Source organism: Chelon labrosus (assembly GCF_963514085.1).
Source record: "Chelon labrosus genome assembly, chromosome: 3".
Taxonomy (NCBI): domain Eukaryota; kingdom Metazoa; phylum Chordata; class Actinopteri; order Mugiliformes; family Mugilidae; genus Chelon; species Chelon labrosus.
Genome location: NC_140339.1, coordinates 13336168 through 13363312, shown reverse-complemented (window position 1 = coordinate 13363312; position 27145 = coordinate 13336168). Strand labels below are relative to the sequence as shown.

Here is a 27145-nt window from a genome sequence, read left to right as displayed (position 1 = left end):
TATACTGCTGTACTGTGTAAAATATACTTTATTATAAAACGAAAGACAAACAAACCTCCCGGCAGTAAAAGAAAAAAAAGAAAATCCATTCCGTTTCACATCAAACCACAGTGCGAATTGTCGTGACATTTTCTTGACACATGTGGTGGATCCAATAAAAGACAGATTAGTCATTTGGTTTCGTATTGATTTTAAAACATCTCTGGACATCTGGGTTTGGATTGTATTGACTGGAGCAGTATGTCTTGTGTTGTCATGTTTCTTCAGAGCATCATTTGATTATATTTCTTTTTAAAAATTAGAAAGTTTTGACCTTTGTAGGTAATTTAATATTTGGAGAATGACAAATTACTTAAAGTCTTTAATCTGTTTATGTCAGCAGCACGGTCACCTCTGAGGTTTCCCCCTGCCCGACTCTAATGTAGGCCAAAAATTACACACTCTGTGAATAAATGTAGTAATGTGAGATAATGACACAGCTGTGTTTTAGTCAGCGGTACGTTTTTGCTCCCGAGTTGTGCAGCAGACTGTTGGCGCTGCTCTGAGGTCAGATGGGTTTGTCCCCGGCGGTGTGGACAGACTGGTTACAGTAGACACAGAGACTCCAGCTGGAGGGTATTTGTTCGTGATGGTTTGCATGTCTGCACTTGTGTGTGCTTAAGAGAGTGGGTTTGATATTTATACGAACTCTTCCCTTTGATGGGGATGACAAAGGTGGAAAGGAATATTTGTTACATTTACATAGACCACTAATAACCAGAATAAAAATACCTCATGTAGCCACCTCAGTCATAAATAGACTGACCTGTCAGATTGAGAGGGGGGAGGGTGTAAACCTAAGACAATCTGATCAGTAGGAAAATATTAGCTCCTAATGTCTGTGTATACCAGTGAGCGTCAGCTGGCGGCCCGCGGACCAAATTCAGAATATGTTCAAGAATATGTTCCTATATTTATTTATTGTTAAAATCAAATGAAACAAACACCCTCTGAAAAGTAGCTTGTACCTTCAATCAGAGATGAGGACGGATGCTCTCAATTAGCATTTCTTTTATTGATTCACATGCTCATTTTATCTATAATCGTTTTTTAACAAATTTCCTTGCTTGGACTTTTTTCCACAAGCACAATAGCGGCGCCTCAATAACAACCGCCAACATAACAGACAAACTAACTGACAAATAAAAGCGACAGGCCTTAGTTATTAGAAATATTGCTCTTTACATCAAATTAAAGTAGCCTGTGATCAAATAAATACAAATAAAGTAAAACCAAGAAAATCCCAACACTGAAATACTCACATTAGGTTAATGGGATACGTTACATTTCCCCTCCCACACTATTTTCTTTTAACATCGGGATGGGCAGCTGTCAGGCTTAATGCACAAGCAGTTGTGTAAAGTCAGTTCCTCAAATGCGTTTTTATAGAGTTCATTTTTGAGAAAGCAGCTTTACGGGTGTATGTTGATGTGAACATGGTGAGCACATACATGCCCAACGTCTTCAGTGTGTCATAGTCTTGGAGACAAGCCACGCTGCACGTGATGGACCGATTGACAGCCTCACAAATATGAAGCCTGAAATACTGCAATCGCAATATGAGTCCGTTTGCACTGACAAAGGCTGAAAAAAAATAACATAAATTTGTAATTTGCAAAATGAATATATCAAATCAAGTGATGAGTTTCCAGGAGGCAGCAAAACAACCAGTTGTTGAAACAAGTGTTTGAAAAGATGAACAAAGCCAGAATCCATCTTGTTCATCTTCTTCTTCTGAATCATTTCAGTCCTATTGTCCATGTAAATGTTCTTTTTCTGCTTATGTGACCAGCATCGTGGAAACCAATCGATACAAAATCAATCTGGGAGAAATTTATAACAGTCTCAGTAGAAATCATAGAATAACATTAAGTTTTAAACTTATATTCTAGCTACTCTATGCCACCATGTTTTGACATAAATATGCAGAGCTGTCAGCTGTGAGTCACCTGGCTCCTTTCACCTAATATGGTTTCCATCTTTTATCTCAAAGCCCTTGATTTTTCTTCACAAGTGCTGAGAAACACCATCCATCTGTGGCTGTGAGACACTTAACAGGAGGCTAAAAGGAGATGCATCTCATCTTAAGCTAATTTTGGTTGCAGTGTGAACATGGACGTGTTACTTGCTATGAATTTTAATTTCGTGAGTCTGCAGGTCTTGGACCTGACGGAGCTTATTTGAGCTTTTGTCTTCGTCCTGATCTTTTGTGCCAAATTCTGACTAATACGATAAATAGAACGGGACATAGCTGGTTGTTTTCGTTTATTATCTTTTCAAACATTTCTGATACGTCTGTGGCAATTGCACCTTAACAATCTTTCAAAAGGATGCTGCTGCTACTCTGACCGGTAAACAAGAGACCTTAGATTCTGTGCGACTTCTGTTTACAACTCTGGTTCACTCGTACTTGACCCAATACATCAAGAAACTTTTGGGAGAATGATAGATGGGTTCCTTTTAGCGCAATTGTTCTCGCTAGCTCAATACCAGCATCTTCAAAGTACCTCTATTTTCCTTCACTGTATCTCAAGGAAACACACCAAGGTCCGGTTCCACTTTTCTCTTAATGAACAGGAATACAAAGGTCAACAGCGTTCCTTTGTTCTGGTTCACCAATAGGGTCATTCATGTGAGATGTGCATAAAGAAGTCCACTTTTCCACCTACACTCATTTTTTTTCTTGTGGTATGCTTGGCCCTGCGCTGATGGCCTTCAGAGCCGCGGTCCCGCTCTTTCATTGCTCTGAAAGGGCTCTGAAGTGCAAGTTTCCTATAGATGTTCTGTCATTGTTTGAAAACCTTTCCTCTTCCTCCCCTCCCTCCGCCCCCTTTTCTCCCCAGTCTATTCTTTCTCTCCCATGTCATTGAGAGGATGAATGCATGGAGGCAGGCATTTCTTTGTTTTTTCTTGAAGACAAACCTTGGGGAAGAACGGTACAGAGAACTGGAGGAGGAGGGAACCAGGAAGGAAATTAGAGGCAAGCACGACTGGGGGAAGGGTAGGGAGGCCGTTGGGTGGGGGGGGGGGGGGGGGGGGGGGGGGGCATCTTGCCTTTCAGCCCTTTTCACAGTGGCTGGGTACCTGCTCGTATCAGTGGTTGCGTGGCGACCTTTGACCTCAGGACTCGCCGGCTTCAGGGGCGGTGTCAGCTTTAATTAGAAAGCCACACGACTCGACGCTCGGCAGAGCCTCTGATCCTCGACTGCAAATGCTCAGAGTCAGGCCGGACCTGGCAGAAGGGACGACAGATGTATGTAATGACTGACAAACACACACACACAGAGGGTGAGATCATCTACTTCGCAAAGACGGGACCCCAAGAGAAGGGCTGGGCACCGTTTTCAATTTATCAATACTGGTCCTAATTCTGCTTGATTTGTGAAACTGAAGAAACTAAAATGTGTTCAACAATAAAACTATTAGTAATTTTTTTGTGGTGTGTATAGAAAAAAATAAATGTTTTTTCTTAATTATTGTTTCTTCTGACATGTTTGGCCTTTACAGCAGTAGAGGCCAAACGAGGAAGGAAGAAGTAGATAATATATAGTGTTGTAGGAAGCTAGCAGGAAGCACTATACAGGTTTTAGTGTTCCAGCATCTGCTAATTAGTGGCATCCCATCAGGTTATGACTGCAACTGGCCTCATAAGTCTATATGTGTTGAGTTCAGAGGGATTGTGCTCTTTGAAGATCTGGTTGCATTTAGCATTGTGTTCTTTTTCTGATTTAATGGAGGTTTCTGCTTTGTGGTTACTGGTTTTTCGAGTACAGCTTTGACAGTTTCAAATTAGTCAGGTTTTGATTAATCTGTTATTTTATTGGTTAATTTACCACTAAGCAATAGCATAACTCCTACCATTAAACTCTCAAACTTTTATTCAAACGTTTTCTCATAATATCTTTCTCATAGGTCTAAATGTGCTCACATTTGTGCACGAGAAAGCAGAATTGCCCTGCTAGCGATTAGCAGAGACATTAGCATCTGGTCTAGAGAGTCTTAGTTGAGGACAGAGCTATGACACCCAGACACTGACCACCAACAACATCAGACGAAAACTCACTGGAATACTCCCAATACACTGCTTTGTTGTTTCAAGGTCGGAAAGCTGGCGTGTCTCCTCCATTGAGACGCTGGTGCATAGCAGTTTAATTTTAACAAAGCACGTCGGTGTGCTCCAGACAAATCAACGTCACCAATTACACGGACGCATTGTTGCAGCCCTAGTTTAGATTATGTTTTGGCAGAGCCTCGGTACAAGCCCACTGAGAGGTATAACTTGCAGATGCTTCACTTTTTACTTAATCATGATGGATGGGACGATCCCTGCGCCGGTAAAGACACCATGTCTTTATTCCAGTGTTGCATGTTTGCATTTTTGATCATTTCCACGCTTCAGGGTTCATGTCAATATGTGGTTTGGGCTGTTGCCAGTTGTCTTGTCTGTGCTGGTCTCACAGCCAGTGAGCTAGATATAGGTACACATGATTACCACAAGGTTGCTTGTTGTTATAGCTCACCTTTTTCTTATATATTTTTTATTTGTTGTTTGTTTGTTTTTAATACTTAAAGGCTGATTCTAAATGTTCATTTTTCTCAGTTTGGGAAATTCAGAGTCAAAAGGACTGTTGGCCCTAGCGGTCGGTGTTTGACCCACAAAATGTCTTCCTGTAGCGAATCATTTCTCTTTTCCTTAACTGCTGATTTTTCCTCCAGTGGTTCTACAGTCTTATCCTTAATTTCCAAGAGCATTAGATTAAACCGAGTGTTTGTTTGCTTCTTAAAGTGTTTGTGTTTCTTCCTGCTGGAGGACTGTGGCAGTGCTTTTTTGTTGTTGTTATTTTGTTTCTCTATGGAGAATAGAGACAATCGGTGGCATTAAGGAATAATGAAGGGGTGGTGGTGGGCGGTTTGGAGCCCGTGGGACCAGGCTGCTGTTTGTGGCTGCAACATGAATCCATGCAGTGTTGATTTACAGGGTGTGTGCGCGTGTTAAACGCACCCCCCACCTGGTTCATCCGTTCAGTGTTTTCCTGCAGAAGCACCTGACGAGAGGCTAAAAGGTACTCGGAAGGAATGGCAGAGTATAGACGGACAAGACGGAGCATCGTAGATTGATTTGTGTGTTTTGGTTTGCTTCTATAAATCCGTGCCATTTTCTGGTTACATCATTTCTCTATAATCCTTGTAAAACTCCGTAATGAGTTTTCACATTTTGTGTGTGTGTGTGTGTGTGTGTCATTTTGACCTCCAGTCTCTGTTAGCGTGCAGCACGGCGACTTTGGTTTGTTCACAGTGGAAGTGGAATTAGCAGCCTTTAAGCCTAAGCAGGGATTTTCATGCCAGTGTCTGCTACGAAGGTGAAACTGGCAAACAGCAGCACAGGTGGAGGAATTACACCTCTGAAGGACGCAGACGTTTCCTCCGCATTAAAATATCCGTCCTGGCACTTGTTTAAAATGATTGTTTCTGCCTGGGTGCAACGGTTGAAAGGAAAAGTCAGAAGAGGAAGAAAAAGAAGACAAGAAACCTGGAAACACAACACTGCCCCAGTCCTTTTAATTAAACCAGGAAGAGATTGTTGTCAAGCAAATGGACTGAGATGTGAGAGAGGGAGAATGAGCGAGGGATGAAAAGAGAGACGATGTTAGGAATACAGTGGGGGATTAAAGACAGTGAGCGAGTGTTACAGACCCCTGGCCAGCTTGCTGCTGTAATGAACATTAGGGCTGCGGCATAAATTTAATGACCTGTGAAACAAACAGCGTAGCTCAGACCAGTGCCTCTGAATGCTAAGTGGCTCTATTATTAATACCGGCTCAGAGATGCCACTGTGTAAACACACTCTTAGTCTGTTTCCCCTACGAGGCCCGTTAAACACACAGCAGTCACGTGATGGCAGCGCCCCGGCTCGCCGCAGCTTTCTGAAACAGGGTCACATCTCTTTGTACCCGCAGAATTAATGGCACGTCTCCCATTTACAGCATACCTGCACTAACTAACAGGATATGAATAGCACTGCAGCTAATGGCTGCGCAGGTTAGTCACCTTGGTAATAAATAGCTTAGCGGTGGGGCAGGTGAGGAAGAGCTAATAAAAGGGTTCTGTGTGGCTCACAATTTAACAGGTGAGCGAATGCAAATGAAGAGCAGAGTTCACCCTTTGCTGTTTGTTGATGTCATCAATTTGTGCAAAATGTGTTGTAAGAACGGTGATTCAACCTGCAAGCCGTCCTCGAAAATTAGTTTTAAACCAGAAATAGATTTTTAGGAAGGAAAATTTTGGAAAAATAGCTCAAGCACGATTAATTGAATGATTAATTGCCTCAAACTAAACATTATAAAACAACATTTCAAAGGCATTGAAGAAGAAGAAACACAACCACAAAGTAAAAACTGAGCTGAAACACATTTTTTTTTTCTAAGATGTTCTAAAGTACAAATATTAATGAGAAAAAAATGTTCAGTCTGTGCTTGTGAAGATAAAATGAAATGGTCTAGATACATTCTCACCCCTCAGCTTTGACAAGGAGCTGGTAGAGTGGTTGTATTTATTATTTTCTGGTAAAGTAACCCTTTAAAACCTTTGTTTCCTTTACGTAACACGTCAGTTAATCAGTTAGAGAGCAGGTCTGCAGGTATGGGGGATGGAAACCGCCTGATTTCAACCAGGCTTAATCAAACGATCCAGCTCAGCAGGGAGCGCAGGGGAGACTAGAAGAGCCCAGAGCTAGCCAGATGTCCCGCAACATGAGGAGGGATACATGACATGAGGGGGCTGCTCAAGGCTATAAAATGCAATCACAGTCCCCTGGAAGGGAGCCCAAGATGGCTCAGAGACCAGTTGGGGAATAAAGGCGATCTGTCAGCAGACGGTCCCTTGCTCTCCCCTGAACCCGACCTCAGGCTACCTGCTCATTGAACACAAAGGATGCTAAAAACTCCAGGCTGGTCTTTCTGGCTGGCAGACTGCAGTTTCCATCATTATCTGAGCTGTCTTTGTGGTTAAAAAGGGGGCGCATGTATGTCTCTGACATCTGAATCTGCTCATCTGTTTGTTTTGTCTTTGCTGTGTTTGTCCTGGTCTGTATATGTGTGTGCTCTGGCAGATCCTGGGCCCGGCATGACTCCCTCTTGTTTTCCGTCCCATGCTGTGTCTCACGGTATGAGGGGATAAATATTTGAAAAGCAGAGGAAGCCCTGTGTCCCCAGCTGCTATGGCCCGAGGTGTGGCAGCCCTACATTAGCTGCACCTTTTACCACAGTGACGTTTTCTTTTCTTCCTCCTCCTCTGCCTTAAACATAGATCTCATCTCCAAGTGTACCTTACTGCCCTGGCCATTATTCTCTGCAGATCTTGGTGTGAAAGGTCACAAACCTGAGTGCCAGTGCTGCTGAATTCAACAGACATAAAAGCTCAAATAAATAAGTAATACCATCAATGACAACAAGCCTGGACACGACACTGCAGATGCTAAGTGCTGCAAGGTTTCTGATACAGAGAAAAAAGAGGTGCAAGCTCCACTGAGTTTCCTTGCAAATTTCTGAGGAAAGAAAACATCAATGATTTAAGATGGAGTAAAATGGGAAACCGTAATGCAAAGGTCCAGTCAGATTGTTGAAGGTGTTATTTTTTTTGCTTTGGGTATCTTCTAAAAGCAGCCCACACTTCAGGTTTGTATCTCACACTGGGTGAGGGACTACACTTCTCTGTACTCACTGAAGATAATGAATCCAAATGTGTTCTGTTGTCTGGACTCCACTGTTCATATATACATGCAGTTTCTATCGCATGTATGTGCGTCAGTTCCAGTTGAGGGAAATCTTAATGTGACAGTGAACAGTGGTATTTTAGATGGTGGCTTGTTTCCATTTTTGTTGCAGCAGTTTCTGTAAAACCCTTTCCTGTTTCAAGTGCTTTTAGTCAGGCCCGTAAATTTATCTACTGTGTCACAATTGTTAGACAGCACCTCTTAAAATTTTTGCGGCCTTCAGAATTAGCTGCATTTCTGCATAAAAATAACTCAAAACATGAGTGGATTGCTCTAAAATCACTCTAAAAGCATCACTGATAATAATCCCAGAAGTCACAAAGGAACCCAGGCCTCACTCACATCGGCTAATGTTACTGTTCATGAATCCACCAACACGAGAACACTAAACTACCATAGGCTAAACTACCGTATGGCAGAGTGGCAAGGACTTGCTCTCCAAAGAGAACATTTCTGCCCATCTGCAGTTTGCTAAACATCTTGTGGAAAAGCCAGAAGACTATTTGTTTAAATGAGAGGCGTCATGTTTGGAGTCAAAACACTCAGAACCTCATCCCGTCCGTGAATTATGGGGGTGTTAATGTCCTTGTTTGGACCTGTTTTGCTGCATCTGGGCCAGGACGGCTTGCCATCCCTGATGGACCAGTGGATTCTGAATTATATCTGCAAGTTATTAAAGATTAAATGTCAGGACATCTGTCCGTGACCTGAATTGTAAGAGAAACTGGGTCATGCAGCAAGACAAAGAGCCCAAGCACGAAAGTCGTTCTACAGAACAACGGTTCAAGAAGAACAAAACAAATGTTTTGTAATGACCACGTCAAAGTCCTGACCTTAATCCAATAGAAATGTTGTGGAAGGACCTGAAACAAGCAGTTGATGTGAGGAAACCCAACACCATCTCAGAAGTGAAGTGGGCTACAATTCCTCCAGCCGCTGTAGACGACTGATCAGCAGTTAGTTACCGGAAACGTTTAGTTGTTGTTGTTATTGCTGCCCAAGAAGGTTACAAACGCAAGGGGACGCAAAAAACCTTTTAAGAAGGTGTTTATTTAAACACAAAGCGTGAAACTTTAGATCTCAAGTGGTAGTTTGAGCTGCATGTAGAGACACATCTTAAACGTCTTAACGGGGCTGATTCAAACCAACCGACCTCAGTGTCGAACCTCACACATGGAAGCAAATTTCTGCAGCCTCTTCTGTACATTGTACATTGTACCTGTACTTTGCCAATGCAGTATTGAAATTTCCCAGTTTGGGATCAATAAAGCATCCAACTATCTATCTAAAACAGCAAATTGATGCTCATCGTTTTGGAATGAGATGAGATGGGAAGATGTCTAATAATTAATTTAAATTTGACAATTAAGCTTTGCTTGTCTTTACACTGACAAATAAAATGATACTTTTCTTATTCTTTCCACACAATAACACTCACACACTTCGGCATCTCTAGCCTCGCCTCCCATCACGTCGTGTGCCCCACGAGGAAGATGTGAATTGTCTGTAGTGAGCCATCAATCACGGCAGTAACGACAGCTCCATAAACAGAAGGGCAGCCTACCCACTGGTTTCTGCTTGGCGGTGATAGCATTCACATCTCACTGCGGCACTTCCCTTCCTTCCTGCTGACCTCTGCACAGCTTCACTAGCAAGGACGAGACTCCGCTTATCTCCACTGGCTGGATTTAGATGGTGGTCTGAACACACAGGTGTCAGCAGGGATGTAGTGTTGTAAATATAGTGGCGGGCATGCTGTGACCTCCGGCTAGTGATCGTTGTCGAACAACCAACAATAGAAACAAAAGTTATATTTAGGCCAAGTAATTGAAGGAATCTGCAAAATGTATGACTTCTGTTCCACGTTGGTGGCATGTAGGGCTGCAACTAACAAATAGGATGTTTCCATTATGATCATTTTACAGATTTTACAAGTTGTTGGCTCAACTGTTAACACACATATAACTGTAAATAGCACAAAATCTGTGATTTTGATAACAAATGAAATCAGACCTCTGCTTGCAGATATTTCACAAACATATTCTTTATAAAAAAAAACTGCATTTAAACCAACTTTGTATTTTTTGTACTATAGATGTCTAACTGCTGTGGCTCATTCAGCCTTGTGCGTTTTGTTTTGTCTGCGTTCCGGCTCTTTGTACACAAACCCCTGAGACTAACAATGCCAGTTTGTGTGCTTTCCTGTGCCCATTGTTGCCACTGCGTCTCTGTGCCCTTGGTAACATCCACTCGTTGTAAGGTCGAGACAATAGCAACAGACAGGGTGCCATGTATCTGCTCTGGCTTGACCCCGTGCCCCTGTTCCTGTTGCCTTTGACGCCCCTCCTCATCCTCTCCTCTCGGCTTTTGACTCCTGCAGCAAAGACTAGTCAGCCTGTCGTGTCGGGACAAGGCAGGGTGTGATCCAGGCCTTGTGACGGGACACAGAAAACCATCTGCTTTGTTTCTCAAAGTCCAAACAAACAAATACCAGTTTAGTCAAAGCACGGAATGTGATTGGATAAATTATACATACGGGAATGCGGTTTAATGTTTGGCTATCGGTGGCTGGTTCTGAGCTTTGGGAGGTTTTGAAATTTTGGGGATCAAATGAACTGATGCCGAAACTAAACAAATGGACAAAAGAAAAGAAAAGAAGGGCTTCCTCTTTCTCTCGCTGTCCACAGAAACTGAACACTACTAGGATGTGGCAAGTGATGTTGTCTATATGAATGAATGGTCTTTTTATTTAGTATTGGAAAACATGGAGCATTTCTGGTGCTGTATATTTATGTATTTTTTTCAATGTGAAAGCAAATTGGTTGGTATATATGTTAATTTTTAAATGAATTCAAAAACTAAACTACTAGGGCTGGGTATCGCTACTGTTTTCCTAAATCAATTTGATTCCAGTTGCTTTTATTCACTTTCAATTCATTATGATATTTCAACAATTTAAAGAGATTTTCACAAAAGTAATGTTGTCACTGTTTTTGGAGATTTATGGTTATTTCCACAATATTTTCCCTCCAGTTTCACGTCTTGCGTATGGCTTCTCCTTTAAATCCAGTCAGCGTTCAAGTCTGACAGTGCTCCCAGAGCTTGTGATGGTACCGACCTGTGACCTCAAGGTCCCCGTGCCCTTAATAATGCATGACTTCAGGCCTTAATATAATTTCAACAGGTGAATTCTCAGCTCTCGTAAGTGGAGAAATGTGGATTGACTTGCCTTTGTAGCCAGCCTCAAGCGGAAATTTTTGTCACAAAAGTTATGATTTTACAATAAGTACCATGTCATAATTATCTTCTTATTTGTTGCCCTGAGTTGTTCTTCTTTATAGTACAAACTGCATTGTGTTTTTCCACTCACCTGTGAGCTCTTTGTGACAGCAGAAGAAACAAAAGCTTCAGTAGCAGTGAACTACAGTGTGACTGAATCTGACATCACGTTGAAAGAGTGGCTTCACTAAAGGTGGAACATATACAGAAAAGTGTAGTTAAATATTGTTAAGGAAATGAAGGGAAGCTGACATAACGAATAATTTTCTGCAGCCTGGTATGCGAATGCACAGGAACAAGGGCAGAAATACTTGTGATGTTCTGAATAGTCAATTATTTTGGACCCTGTGTGGCTTTTTAATAAAGAGACAAGGCTTTGACATCTGAATTCTTCTAATGTCGATCTCTGGGCTAATTCATGTCAGAGCGTTTCTTCTTCTTTCTGTTCAAATTCTGTACGTGTCTGAAGAGCAGCAGACCTTCAGCTTCGGGCCTGAATTGGCACAATGACTGGCAGAGGCCAAAACACACAATGGTCCTTTTTAATAATTTCCTTTCATCCTTTATCTGCTCTCAGTATTGTATGTCATAAATGAAAGTTTGAAATGTACAAAACAGCTTTTCATATTTTTTATTTTTTTTTCAATTAACTTGCAGACCTGGAGCTGTCATTTTTTTGTGCCGTGAAAAAAAAAAAAAAAAAAGCAGTAAGAGGGTATAGCTTTGAAATGGCCTGAAAGACGCACCTGTGTAACAAAGTGCTTCATTCCATTTTCAGATCACCTTGTCCCGTTTGAAAACTGTTGGGGAAAAAAAATGCTGCGGCCTCGGTCCTTGGAGCAGGACTGGGAAATGAAACCTTGCCCGGACGTTATTGTCACTGAGGAAAGCTCACTAATTTCCCAGAGATATTATCCTCTCCCCTGCCTCCCTTTGCTCCCTTTTCCCCCCATCTCCCCTCCCCCTTCTTACATTGTTCTCCGGGATCAAGTTCATGGAGGTCGGGGCTGGAGGAGGGTAATGGGACCCTCGTCCCTGTGTCTCAGGGCAGGTTGAATGGGTCTTGGCCCCTGCCCCCAGCCCCCATACAGGCTCTCTGAATAGGACCCAGATTCCCTCGCTCTTTATAAGGCTGGTCTCCAGTTTCTCCAGCACGGCCTTGCTTCCTGACAGATCCATATTTCAAAGTGTTTAGATTCCATGTTCACATGAAGTCGCATCTGTGTTCCCATAACACCTCGCTGCTCCTCCCAGCCCCTCCTGCCACATCCATCAGCAACCTCAAACCTTTATTAGTTAACGCATGCATTTCACACGCATCAGAATCATTCCTGGCACGAGTTTCTGATGAGAGTTTACTGGACTGTAAAACGGCTAAAGTTGCTGTAATATCCCACCCTGAACGAGTTAACACAGTGGTGACTGAGCTATTGGTCCGTTGATGAAAGCACTGCAATATTTATACATTTGCATTCATATAAACGGGATGTCTGTTGCTGTAATAAGTTACAACTAATTTCTGTAAACACATGTTTGGATGAACGCAGAATGCTAAATCATTATCAGATGGAGCCGATGGGTTCACAGATTTCTGCTAGTATACCACGAACATTTTCTACTGCCGCAGCTTCACATCAAAAGATTTTAGCTGGCAAAGCACGGGTTGACTTTTATTACAAAGTAGTAACAGGAAATGGCAGTGAACCGCGGTCGCTCATTAAAAAAATGAATTAACAAAACAGGCCGACTGTCATATTTTAGCATTTTTGACAGCTTATCAATTTTAAATAAAGGTGTAGCTATAATGAGCTGTTAGATGAAGAGCTGCAGACGAAAAAACCTACACACCTCCAATCTCTCAGCGGCATAACATCTCCTTTCACCCACGATTTTACAGCGTGAGATCAGATCTCAGAATGACATAAAAAGACATTCACTCATTTCATTTATTTATTTATTTCATTTTCTTCATTTGTGTTCCAAAAAGACTTTGCACAGACATTTACAGTTATCTAAACAGGGTGATCCATTTATTCAAAGTGTGTAAATATACAGTAAACTAATAAAGTAGAACACTGTGTGTCTTTATCTGAATCAAAGAAAATAATAACCAGTGACGTAAATAACAAAAGTTTTAACAAAACACACTTTTAGCTTCTTCCAAGTTTCTTTGAATTTAGTTTTCTCTTGAGGAGTATTTCACACGTGACATTAATCCTCTATAGATGGAAGGTCTGGTTTGAGCCATATGTTTGCGGTGGCTGTCGTAGCCGGTGCACTTAACATTGCAAATAAATATTTAGTTTGTATGCATGTTGAATGCAGAAGCGTGTAGAAGAAGAGAAAAGCCTTTTAGATGTAATGATGGTGGGGCATGCTCTCTGAACCTCTCTACTCCCTGATACAATGTTGGACACTTGCTCTTTTCAGTTTTTTCCCCCTCTTGTGTTTCTTTCACGCACTCTCAGACCTGTGTGTAGTGAAGTGCTGGAAGCTGCCGGGTCGCTGAGAGCAGCTGTGTTTGCTGTGAAGTGTCTGCAGTAGTTGTTTTACATTAGTAGCCTGCAGGTCAAACTGCAGCTGGCTGCATCTCAGCGTGGAGACAAACCCTAGGGAGACGGTGTGTGTGCGTGTGTATAAGTGTGTGTGAACCAACTCGTCCCCATGGTTGTAGCCTTTCCTAAGCGGGCTAAGTCTGGTGGCTAACCCTTAGCGCCTCTGCGTTTGGCAGCATGACTGCAGCGAGATTAATCCATTCCACACTCCATCAGTCACTAGGCACAGGTTATTAGTGCTGGGGCAGAGGGGAGCGCACACACTCTCCCTCTCGAACACACACACACCAACTAGGCGCCTTCACCCTTGCAACTTCGCCTTCTACCTCGTCCCCAAAGTTTGCAAAGGTGGCCTTGGTGTTGAGAGGCCATTTGTCAAAACCCAGCGAGAGTCTCCACTTGGCTCCTTTTAATAAGGCTACCTGGGCTCTGGGATTACACACACACATACGTGCACACACTTGCGCACACACAGGGCATGGACTCTGCTTTGCACATACTCATACAGCCCCTGAGTGTCAGGTGGTGTGTCCCGCGGGTCTTATAAAAGTCCCATTAACATGGCCCTCCTCATTGGTTCTGACAGGTTGATCAATTAGACCCCTCCCCCCGCTGACCCTGGGGCCGCTCTGACTCAGAGGTCAGACAGGATGGATCGCCAGACCTGCATACACACTCTAACTCTCCCTCCCTCTCCCTCCTGTTATCTCCAGGCTGGTCACGGTGTAGCTTGTTCATCCTGTCGTGCATTCGGCGCCCGGCCGATATCCCAGAGTGCAGCTGCTCTCCAGCGTTTAGGTGGAGGCTCATACTTTACCTGAGACATGTTTCGATCTTATCTCGGCTCTTAACATGACCAAAACATACACACACATCTAGACGCTCCGTCTCGTCTTGCAGCGATGGTCTTTAAGGTCTAGTCTACTTCCTGCTGCTCTACTTTTAGGATTTATTTTCTGTTACCCTTAGTGAGAATTTCCTCCAGATTGTTGAACATACAAATGCCAGCTCTAATACAAATGTTTATTTTGCTAACACACTGATTAGAGCCACTGAACACTATAGTGCAGGTTATATCTGCAACTACTGGCCAGATTTTCTTGAAATTTGGTAAGGGCACTCATGGTCTACAGAGGATATATCCAGACGACCTCTTAAGTTTTAATCCACTGCCTCCTTGATCAACACGGTCAGCTTTCCACATGGATAGTCACACATCCTAGGCGATTCATCTTTTTGTTCACCAAATTCACCAAGCTGACAGCCGGCTGGGATTGTCAGGTGAATCCAGATCGAGCGGAATTGGCAGCATTTTCTTTTCAAGTAGAGAGCTGCAATGTCAAGAAGAGCTAACTCCGTCCATACACCAACAATATTGTAGACCAATATTATATTCTGCTTGTTTCACTCGGAAATACACTGTTTCCCATACACGTTAATACTATGGTGGCCCACCAGGGTCTAAATATTTTTGCACGTCTCAAACTACTTTGTGCTCGTGTTGTGTTTTTCCTGTTGCTCCTGAAAGCATCTCTCCCTCCTTCCCTCCCCTTCCTAAAGCCGCCTCCCCCCAAACCCTCCAACACACACACAGCAGTCGCTCACCTGCTCTGTACTGAATTCAACCTGACGGAGAAAACGGCACGGACAACTCACGTAGCATGAGAAGCTAGTTGTGTTTGTCCCCACCGTTTAAAATCCAGCGTTTGTGTGTTTGCTTTATTTTTTAGATTATAGAGATTTAAAAAGAGAATAGGTCAAAACCTGGAGGAAACAACTCCAGACGTAACGTGAGCTAGTTTAACTTTATGAGGTAGCTAGTACAGTTAAATATGCTAATACTTTATTTAACCTTACATACATTTGTCCATAGAAAGCCACGTCTCATCAGCATTATGTTTAGTATTTCTCCATCTGAAGTGCGCAGGCTGCTGGTAATTGCTGCCAAATACTATATTAGCGTCATAACGGTAATTTGATGATGGACTGATAAAAACGTACGATATTATTCAACGTGCGTTCATTTCATATACTGTTTTAATTGTTTCAATAGGTGGGATAGTACCATAATTAATTTATTGATACAGTATATATATAACTGTGTCACAGTGTCGGTTACGTGGTCATTACAGGTGCAGTCGGGTATGTTATGACTTTAAAGCCTGTTACTGTGTTTGAGAGGGCAATGCTGTACAGGTGTAGTGGCACAAACAGAGTGTTTACCTGAGCTTTCCAGCTCGACTGTTTGATGTTGTCGAGGTCTGCTCTCCTGTCTCAGACTGTGTCAAGTGAGACAACTAAAGGTTGCAGAGAGTCTTCCCTCTGTTTGGTAAACAGTCTGCTCTGCACAGCATAAATGAAGGTACTGATCTCTCTGTGTGCGTGTGCTTGACCTTAGGTTTAGAAAGAAACCGTTGTAGGGCCAACCACCAAACAAGCACGATGGTAGTTACTCAGTCAGAACTGACAAAGCTTTGGGTTTACTTTATTTATTTTATTGGTGGAATAAAACATGACCTGTACGACTGAGAACCCTCACAGATGAGGACTAGAAAATGTCCAAGAGTCCATGAAATGAATGCCAAATGAACAACACATACATATTCATTTAACACGTTTATATAACTGCCAGCTGTACGATTGTGTGCAGTATGGATTTGCCTACATGCTGCTTGGAAAATCGGTGCATGATAAAAAATAAAATTTGCAATTTAAAACAACTTATTTAGACTTGTATAGTTGCATATTCAGTTGTTGCTAGATCTCTCCCGTCATGCGGCCTCAGCAGTGTTCACTAAGCGATATCTACCTCAGGGAGTCATGTTTCTCTAATCCCCTTAACCCGATTACATAAACCAGGTCTCTTGTTTATGTGACAGTTAAGAAATGAGCTTATGGGAGCAACTTGGTTACTTTAATACGTGTCATTGGCTCTGAAGAATGATTAACTCTGGAAAAATTAAACAAGGAACTCGTACAAAAGGAAAGAAAAACTGCAAACACTGTATTAGCTTGTAGGGCAGTAATTATTTTTATCAGTTAATCTACAAATTACTCTCTTAATTACACACCCCCAAAAATTACTCCGTCCAACAGGACAAAAGAAAAAGCAGAAAATCCTCGAAAAGGGCTTAGAAGCATTTCAGCCATAATGTTTTAAATCAGCAGTCATATTAAATTATGGCCTGTTTTTATGAGGTTTTAAAAAATATGTATTTTGGCTCAAAATACTAGACTCAAAACGGATCCACTGAGGTGTAAAAATGTGGTTAAAATGATCCGTTAAACGAGGGAGGAGTTGGATTAAAAGGCGGAATTAGGGGAATGAACCGTTCAGTTTCTGTGTGTGTGTGTGTGTGTGTTTGTGGGTGTGTGTGTGTGTGTGGGGCATTAGGGGGGTATCTTGTAGCCCGTCGAGGGACCCTGAGAGAGCAGCTTGGGGGAGCACAGGGGTTAAGAGCGGTGTCACGCCCGGAGAGACGCTGCGCCGCCGTCCTAATGATGTCCACCGGCCTAATTGAATATCGACGTTCTGCACACAGGGGCTAAATGGCTTCTGTCTGCTTTACCTCTGCTGCACATTTTTACCCGTTTTCACCGTTTGATTCCCTCGGGGAGGGTAGGGTGGTTGTTTGGGGGGGGGGTGGGGGGAGGGGGTTTGATCGTTAAATGCTCCTGTTACCATGGTCACCGTCTTTTTGTTCATCTGATGTTTCTTTATGTTTTTTATGTCTCGCCGTTTGGAGCTGCTTATGTTTGAAGTTGTTTTACTTGTCGCCTGATGAACTTAAACGCCTCCTTTTTTTTTTTTTTTTTCCTGGAAGAGCACAACATCTGAAAGTTGGTTTGCTTCCCCTCGTTCCTTTTCTTCTCCCCCCGATCGCCACCGCCACCTCCTTCCTTCTTTTCTCTTTCTTCTTCTACTCCTTCTATTTCTGTGACGCCGTTTCGCTTCCCCACTGCGCTCGCTTGCCTCCAGACGCTTCTCCTTTGTTGCCACGGCGACGCACTCCAGATGGCGAGTGTCAAGGCAAGACTGGGCTCTGAATGTGGTCTGATTGCGCACACTGGTTTGCATATACACACTCGGAGAACAGACTGAGACACTGGCAGCGTACATTCTGTTCAACACTCACATCCTACTCAGATGCTGGTGGACGTGCTCTCTGCCCACTGTGCACACACACTTCTACACACACACACACACACACACAAACTGCAGTACAGTATAATAAAACCTGTGTCACAGCCACACAGGAAACAATCTCTCCTTTATGTGACCGGGATGTCATTAATCTTGGCGGAGGTTAACAAATGCACTTGCATGGAAGGTATATTTCATAGGGAGACAGCCGACAATGGGGCCATTGTGGCGTCGAGCCGCAGCGCCCCGCTCCTGCGTTCAGTCAGGACCTTTTGGTTGGCTCCGGATCCACGGCTGATGTCAGGGGTTATGTTTCATCTCCCAGATGAATGTGTTTATGCGGGAGAAAACATGTGAAACACAGAGCAAAATCAAGGTTCCAGCTGTTTATTTATTTTCGCAGCAAGAAACCACAATTTATTCTCGTGGAGCGGGAGGGAAATAAATGCGTTCGGCCATTTTTCAAAGTTTGGCCTTGTCACTATTAGTCAAAACCAGAGCCAGACAAATACCCTGCTGGTGCTTTCTGTGTGCAGCCAGCCGACCAGGCCAGCTCTGCTCTGATTCACCGCTTTTTAAGTTTCTCCGCAGCAGCAGCAGCAGCAGCAGCAGCAGCAGCAGCAGCAGCAGCAGCAGCGCTATTTCCATCTGAGAAGTGGCGTGTCTTCCCAGTAATCCATTAGACTTCCATTAGCTCCGATTTGTGTGATTAGTTCTAATTAATCAGTTCAGTCTGTGGCCTTCACTCCCCTGCGCGGTCCTCACATTTCATTTTTAACCTCATTTCTCAGCTCTCCACTGAGCGAGAGAACGAGGCAACGACTGAGTGAGCAAATCAAAGCGCGAGCTCCGGGTCTGCCGCCGCCGCCGCCTTTTTTGTCCGAGCACACAAACACTCGATACTCCAAACAGGTCGAGCCGACTGGCGCTTAGGCTGCATTGTAATTCCTGTTTCTATCACCACGCTGAATTAATGGGATTTTTCCTTGGTGTCGACTTCCCTGCAGCGATATTTCAGGTGCTTTTAAAATGAACCAGGGGATTGTGATCTCATGTTTTACACATCCTGGGTCTGCTCCGGCTCTGGTTAGCCTCACCCGGCCCTGCTGTGGAACAGTAGATATTGATTGGTGCCGGGGCGTCCATCCCTCACTGTAACAAAGCCTATTGATGTTTGTGAAACCCTGATTTCCCCTCGGTCAAATACCATACGATGCACCATCACTAAGTGACTAGAAGCAAACTCTGTCCCAGAGTGACCTGAGTGCAGCCAAAATCATCTTTTCATCTTTGACTCTGCTGCTCTGTGCTGCAAACCTCAAATTAAAATTAAAAGATTCTTTTCCCTGTGTGTAGCAGTAGGTCAGCTTATATACTCGGGTATTACGTGATGATAATCTATCTTCTTTTAGTCTGTTGTCAGCCTTCTTCTGCCATTACCACCATTGTGATAAATGAAGGCTCAATTTATCAACCACCAGAACTCGATTTCTTTTTCTCCCCTTGGTGTCCACGGCCCTGCTCCAATATCTAACCTCTGTACTGTTCACTTTATTTCTTCATCTGTTTTCAGCCCCCCTCCCTCTGTCCGTCCGTCCATCCATCCATCCATCCATCTATACCTCATTCCCACTCAGCCAGATCGCGGCTTTCTTTGTGTCTGCAGGGGAAGGCTGAGAAGCTGCCTGTCACCCCGGAGATGCAGACTCCCATCCAGGCTGCTGGAGGTGGCCTGGCTGCTGTCAGTCATTCTGTAGATGGGTAGCAGAGGGAGTGGGGGTTGACACATGATGTGGCTCCCTGCTGTTTAGAAATGCACTATTTTTTTTTTTTTTTTCCTCTTCTGCCAGGCCTGCGCAGTCAGTCAGTCATTCAGTTTTGGCTTCGAAAATTAATTAATCTTGAATGTGACTCTTGGAATTTAAAGCACCTGCTCTGGTGCATCAAACCAAGTGCTCCCTGTTAGCCCCTGATTAATGTTGGTTTAGCAAGCAGTGGTTCACATAACCGCCTGACTGGCCCAATCATAAAGGAATTTACAATCAAGATTGAGAGGGGTGGTGTAAACCTTTGGCAAATCGTTCACACTTGAGCTGACAGTGTCTCTCCGTTTGGAATAAACCCACTGTTTCTGAGTATGTTTGCTCTACACGGGGATCAACATCAGGTGACGTGACGGCTCCATCTTGGTCTCCGTCTTCTGTTGAGTCAGTAACGCTGGGAAGAAAACCATTTCCTTCTCCTGTTACAACTACAATGATTGATGTTTTGGGGGCATGTAAACGCGTCTATTTGATCAGATAATTTTACTTGGTGTCCATTTAAGTTGAAAGCTAGGATCAGAATGATTTGAGTCGAGTTGAAAAAATGTTGTCCATGTAAACATAGCCACTGTGATCTGTTTTAATTGCAAACCAAATTAGTAGCTGACGTGCACCTCCCAGACATGTAACTACACACAGTGGCGACGCAGATTGGTTTAGTATTTCAGGCTGCTTCTCCATCGCCACAGTTTTCGAATTGATTGTTTTGGCTCAATAAAGATGGAACACATCGAGGAAAGGTTAACTGAGGAGGTTCAAAGGTACAAGCACTTGTAGGACTCGTGTTCGGCGAAATTTTGGCGAGTCGCCATTGTTGAAAGTGAAGCAAGTAGAAACAAACATTAACTCGACTGGCAAAAAAGACACAGCGTTGACTAGCGTTCGGATGGCGTTTGACACAGAGCAAGCCAGACTGACGAGGCCCAAGTATAAATGGCTCGCACCGGCGCCGGCTACGTACATAAGTTACGGCGTCTATGTCCCGCACTACTCTAAACGAGCCATTAAAGCTGCTTTAACCGATATTCTTGTGCCGTCCACAGATGAAATAACTATATATGAATGGTGTAATTACGCAGATATCAACCACTCAGCTCTGCATTGTCCCTCAGTGTTATATTGCATTGTAGCAACTTTTACCACACTGCTTTGGTTTACAAATTAATAGTTGTGGGTTCAAGCAGGGAGATGTTGTAAATTCAAAAGCTCTGATGAATGAATGCTAGCACTTCTCTGTGTCTGCATTGATGCCACTTCTGGATCAGAGGCTCCACAACTAACTTAAAATTAATTCAAGAATAGATCAAAGACCCTGTAGTTCACCTGATTGAGCAGGTGCAACACAAACTGAGGATAAGACCTTCACCCTAGTGGTGCAGCTCTGAATCCAACCTGCATTCTTAGCTGCACGTTGTGCCCTCTATCTCACCCTTTTCTCTTCACGTACAGCTGTCCCTTGTAACATTTAAAGCATGGCTCATACTTCCACATAGAGCCAAGGCAAGTTCAAGTGTCCTTTTTGTCTGTGTCGTTCAGTAATTATGCCACTAAAGCGCTAATTGGCCGTGAGATTTCTGCTCCGTGGGTTGTGTCAGAATTGGAGCTAATAAATGTTGAACAGTTACTTAAACTGAAATCCCTGCAACGCAAAGTAGATGACGTGATAGACAATTAAACCGACTGAGAGACGAGTGTACTTTTCGGAGCAGTCGTTACGATCTGCATCGTCGCAGCCGCGGACTACGAAGAAGTGTCGGTGGCAAAATGTGCACATTTAACCTATTTCAGTGGATTCTTTCCAACAGTTTGGTTTTGTTTGTGTTTATTTGGTTTAAAAAAAAAAATAATAATTCTGGGTTAATGATTCATGAAGCGAACACGATAAACAAGGACACTGCATTTGAAACAAGACTGCAGTCATGTTGTAATGGCATGTTAAAACTGACCTGCTTCCTGGTGTCACTCTTTGCTTGGTGCCATCATAATGGTGGAGTGAGTCTCCTGGGTGATGTTAATGTGATCTCCCCCCCCTCCCTCCCTCCCTCTCTGCAGGACTCCATGGTTTAACGGCTGGGGGTTCAACCTGCCTCGGGGCCAGTCTCTGCTGGATAAATGGAACCTCGTCCCCGAGGGCATCGATATCCTGATGACCCACGGACCTCCGCTCGGTGAGTCCAATTAACCAATCACAGCCCCCTCATCGCCGTACGCAGTGAAGTTGTGCCTCGTTATTTAGAATCTGGATCGAGCCGCTGGAAGCGTCGCAGCGGGTTGTTTGTCTAGATGTGTGTCTACATCGTAGTCGACACTGTTTTAAATCCAAAACTGCAACACACTCCATAATTCAATATTTGTGTTCGAGTTCATGAAAAAATATATCGTTCGTTTTTTCTTCCACTACAGGCTGATTTAGTTTTCCTTCTAGTTGTTTGGGTCCCAGTTTTTATTTATTTATTTATTTTTTTCTAGCTTGTTTTTTTCTGCGCGCTCTCCATCTGGCTTTATTGAGTGATTTCCTTCCCTCTCGCCTACGGAAGGTTTCTGCTGCTGCTGCTGCTGCTGCTGTGTCCGTTTGATTGCATGGAAACTCGATTTCGCAGCAGTGTGACAGACGCAGCAAACGACTGGAGAGAGGCTGTGGAGAGCAGGGCTGGAGGGGGAAGCTGAACATGTACCACGAGACAAATGAATCGGGGTTCAAGAACAGACTTTATTACTGCAAAAAATCAGACGAAAATGGAGTAAATGAGTAGCTGGGAGTTTTTTATTTATGAGTATTAAGCTCGTTCGGAACTTTTAAACCAGATAAGGCAGCAAATGTGTACGAACTGAGGAAAAATTTACTGGTAGGCTCAAATAATAAACTTTCACAAAGTCATCGATGATGTTGACGAGTCGTTGCAGACCTAATTATTAACAAATTTACTTCAGCAAGTATGACGAATCACTCAGTCAGATAAACTTGACGGTTGCTTTCAGTAAAAATATCTGAGACAGGATCGTAATTAATTAATCTTAGACTTGAAGGACAGCAAACAAAGTGTGCAACCAGTGTGCATATAACCAAAACAATGACTTCACAAGATTGTAGTTCAACACTAACTGTTCTTGATTGGTCATAATTGTTATAAAGGAAGCACTTGATGAAGCCAGGACAAGTAATGTGAATATTTTTCTGCAGGTTTCCGAGACTGGGTTCCTAAGGAGCTGCAGCGGGTCGGCTGTGTAGAGCTTCTCAACACGGTGCAGAAGAGGGTGCGACCTAAACTTCATGCCTTCGGAGGCATACATGAAGGTACGGGGAATAAAATTCTTCAGACTTTATATTCTTTATGTCCTCTTTTCTTTCTGGTGGCCTTGCAGGCAATTCATTTATGATTGTATGATAGTGAGTCACTGCTGAACATTTTAGGTTCCTTGATTCTTGATACGTGATGTTAATAATTAATGGGGTAAGAATCATTAGTTCATATAAATGATTTAGTTGCAATTTAGTCAGCAATAAAATAATTATTGTGTACGAATCTTCAACTACAAAGTGCTTCTTAACCTTCATGAACAATCTCTCTATCAACCGTCTTAAAGGAGGTAAAGATGAAGCTGTAGGGCGCCAACAAATGAGTAATCGATTAATCTTTTGGTTAACTACTAAAGTAGAAATAAACTTATTTCTAATAAATGTTACTCAGACATAATGAGCACAATATCTATGAATGAAGAACTCATTTTAAACTTGAAGTTTTACCAAATGGTACTGATTTATTGAGTGTAATTAGGAAAAATGTTTTCACTACATTCAGTCATTAATTAGCACACATTAAATGTGATTTAACTTCAACGACTTAAGCTGATTGTAAGTGGAAATGCATCTGTAGTATCCTCTAGTAGAGCATCATCATTCATACTCACATTAACCCAACATGAATGTCTCTGTGAGAGGAAACGCAGCAGACACAGGGAGAACGTAGAAGCAGGTCAGAACCCAGATACATTGACAGTAATGGTCCAAATACTTAGTGTCTCAGCTACAGAGCGGAGAAGTTTTAATTTTAGTAAGAGTGCGACTACTTCGTCTTCTACTTTTGTGGTTTTGACAGAAGTTACTGGTTGTATTACTGCCCCCTGCAGGATGAAAGTGTTAACAATGACAAGCATCTGGGTCTCTGTTGAGTGAATTTCCTCACGAGAAACGTTTGGGTAAGGGCTTTTTTAGTAAACACTGCGAGGCGTCGACGTGTCCTATGCAAACTGACGCATTTACGTAGTCGTCATCATGGACGTTGACGAGTTGTTGCAGCTCTGTGTAACAGGATTTTGTTTAATATCCAAAACTGAAATTGCGATGAGCAGACAAAATGAATGAGAGTGATTATCTTATGAGAGAACAGCACGTCAGAGTCTGTACGCGAGCAAGCAGTTCTTGTAGTCGCGGTGTCGGCCTCTCCTGAATCATACTGCTCAGCTGGTCAACAGTTGTGCCCTTTGACCTTTGCCATTTTTGTTTACCTTCGTCACTTCAGTTGTCTTCTCATGCAATGGTTCTTTAAGCTAAACGGCCTCATTCAGCCACCTATTCAACATCGGCTGTATCAGCTGAAAAGCCACCATCAATCCTCAGTGGCACCCCTACGCCGGCACATGACTGACCGTCAGCTTTGTGTGTAAAGACCCTTAAAAATCTTGGTTTGTCAGCTGCAGTCTGGAGAGAATCTGGTTAACCAAGTCACATCCAGTTGTTGACGACTCTCCCCCCTCCTCCTCCTCTTCCTCCTCCTCAGGGTACGGGATCATGACAGACGGCTACACGACGTTCATCAACGCGTCGACCTGCACCGTCAGCTTCCAGCCCACCAACCCCCCCATCGTGTTCGACCTGCCCAACCCCTCCAGCTCCTGAGACCAGAGGACGGGGGGACAGGAGGGGGGCGGGAGGGACGGACGGACGGGTTGGATAAACTACTTCTTTTCTATAAATATGTCAAGTTTAAAAAAAAAACATAAAAAACAAAATAATCTAAGTGTTTCATTGCAAACATTTGGTCTCCTCCGAGCTGTTGTTGAGGCGGAGACGCAAGGTTGAGGGTGGGGAGATTGTCTGGAAGCGTCGAAGGAGAATACCGGTGTTATATTCTGTTTTTTAAAGCTTGCACCAACTATCCTAGTTTCCCTCCGATGTTTTTTTTGTACACTTGCAGATACTCCTGTGTTGTTCAATGTGGAAAAACAGCTTTCACAAAGCGAGATAATCAGTGAAGAAAGACAACTTCTTCTTCTTCTTCTGTCCTGGACTCACTGTGCAGAGTGTTTTTATGTCAGCATTACTTCATTTCACACTCCCATCCTGTCACAGGAAAGAAATGGAGATTAAAAACTATGGTGTCTTATTTTATAATCACAGAATAACAAAACACGAGGACTACTTACATTTTTGTCCTCTCTGGCCTCCCTTACAAAAAAGCACCGTCGCATTTTGAAGCGTTTCTTCGCCAGCAGCTTTTCATTTTAGGGAACAAATTTATCAATAGTCGTGACTTTGGAGGGAAATGTTAAGATACGAGTGTGTCTGACGCCGGTGTTCTCCTTTTCTGAGGGATTTTGTGGTTAAACAATCTTGCTCTTGATAAATATTGGTCAGATCTGTAAGATAAATGATGCTTTGTGAATTTGTACAATTTCTTTACGTTTGGTTAGCCAGACAATGGATGCCATTGTTTTACGTTGTGGTGTCATCTGATATTTTTTGTGTTTAGGTCTTTTTTTTTTCTCATTCTCGTCAGTTCCTCCTTTTTTTTTTTTTATTGGCTGACAGGGACGCTGCCTTAAACTAGCTTTAATGTTCTCAGCTAGAGCCCCCACTCTCTCTGCGAGCTCAGAGAAAAGTCCTTATTTATTACCCATCATCCCCGCAAAGCAACACCTGACCAACGCAGGGACGGAAAGCTATCCAATTACAGCCTGAAAAATTTTTACTTTCTATCATCCCATTATGGGTTTCTGATTTAATTTGGAAAATGTATGTATAAAAAAATATATATATTATATATTCATGTTGTAAAACATCTGTACTAAAAGTTGTGTTTGACGAAAAAAAAAAAAACGAAAAGGAAAAAAAAAGAAAATTAGGTGCATTGTTTCTGTATGCACCTGTATGATTGCCATGTTTCTTTAACGCGCCCATCAATTGCTCTTCTTTCATGCTTTTTCTATCAACTCTCCCAGTAGGGTAGACGTTCATTTTGAATGAGAGAGGAAAAATTTTGTCAGTCACAATCCAACAGGTGCTGATTGTTCCCAGCAACACACCTGCCTAAACATGGTTAAGTTGTCCTTTAAAGTGTAAATCTGATAGTATTTGTGTTTTATTGCTTTTCTTTTCTAATTTTGCACTGTGTGTAAATGCAATCTTGCTAGCACAAAAAAAAATGTTGCCAATAGTTGTCTCAACTTCGCCGCTGTAAATGCTCTTTTCGTGCTCTGTTCCTCTCTTCCCTGCTCTTTCTCTGATTGTACCCCTCTTCATGGAAATGTTAGTTCTCTCTTTCAGTTCTTTGTGATATATTTAGCTGCCTTTATATGCAAATAAAATTGCAAGATTTTTACTTACGAAATGCCGTCTGGGTTTTTAATCTGAAACCGTGTTTAGTCCTGAGTGTTGTAGTGCAATTTCGAGCCGCTATGAGCAACGTTCAAGTCATGTCTTGGGGCCTGAGGATGTAACACATGGTTCAAGCTAATGAAAAGACATCCGTTTTTATGTGTGTGCGTTCTTTTAACACTTGCTGCTAAAGAAGGTCAAGCAGGACTTGATACCAACTCGCTCTGCACAAATTAATTACTCTTCAACAAATGTAATTAACAGCATCATAAAGTCTGTAGTTTACTTTAAGTGTTAAGAGCATGTACAGGATATTCATGTAAAGTAAGTAAAGGAGGAACTGGCTGGCTGCACAGATTTTCACAACTGTGAGGAAGTCATTCCATGTCAAAGGGCTGCATTTACACGGGCAATATTTCTTCAAAATTGGAGATTTCCACTTAATGGTGATCTGATCAGATATATGTGTTTACAGGCCCCTAAACATTGACCCCTATAGGTTCTGTCCACTGTGGGGCGTCGAATCTGCTGGAAAAATAACAGAAGAAGAAGAAGAAGTAGGATTTTTCTTTCTGGCTTCTTCTCCGACACTAAATTCATTTAACAGAAGGAGACGGCCAAGATATTTCCACATTTTCAACACTGCTGTCCACATGAATTCCGGCTTCATTCATCTTTTTGAACATTTATTTAAATTTGTTGTTTTTCTACGTCATTGTTTCTGTCCTTCCTGGAAACTTGTTGTCACATGGAGAATGGATTTATTCCAACCAGAGGGATCAAGTGTTTACATGATTATTATTAGGAGATGATATTTTCATATTGAACAGATTATCGGGTCAGTCTGTTTATGATTGAAGGCATTTTTATTCTGATTATTACTGGAATACTGGTGTCTATGTAAAGACAGCATGTGTTATCAGAGGTCATAGGTTCATA

At 42.7% G+C, this 27145-nt stretch overlaps 1 protein-coding gene across 1 annotated transcript in view; it reads left to right on the top strand.

The window, feature by feature from the left end:
- mpped2a (metallophosphoesterase domain containing 2a) overlaps positions 1 to 26198 on the top strand; it is a 65479-nt gene extending 39281 nt beyond the window's left edge. The window contains exons 4-6 of the mRNA XM_084541167.1: positions 21664 to 21779; positions 22793 to 22906; positions 24390 to 26198. Coding sequence (XP_084397293.1) covers positions 21664 to 21779; positions 22793 to 22906; positions 24390 to 24508 — 349 coding nt within the window. The 3' untranslated portion in view covers positions 24509 to 26198. The remainder of the gene's footprint in view (positions 1 to 21663; positions 21780 to 22792; positions 22907 to 24389) is intronic.
- The last annotated feature ends 947 nt before the right edge of the window (positions 26199 to 27145 follow it).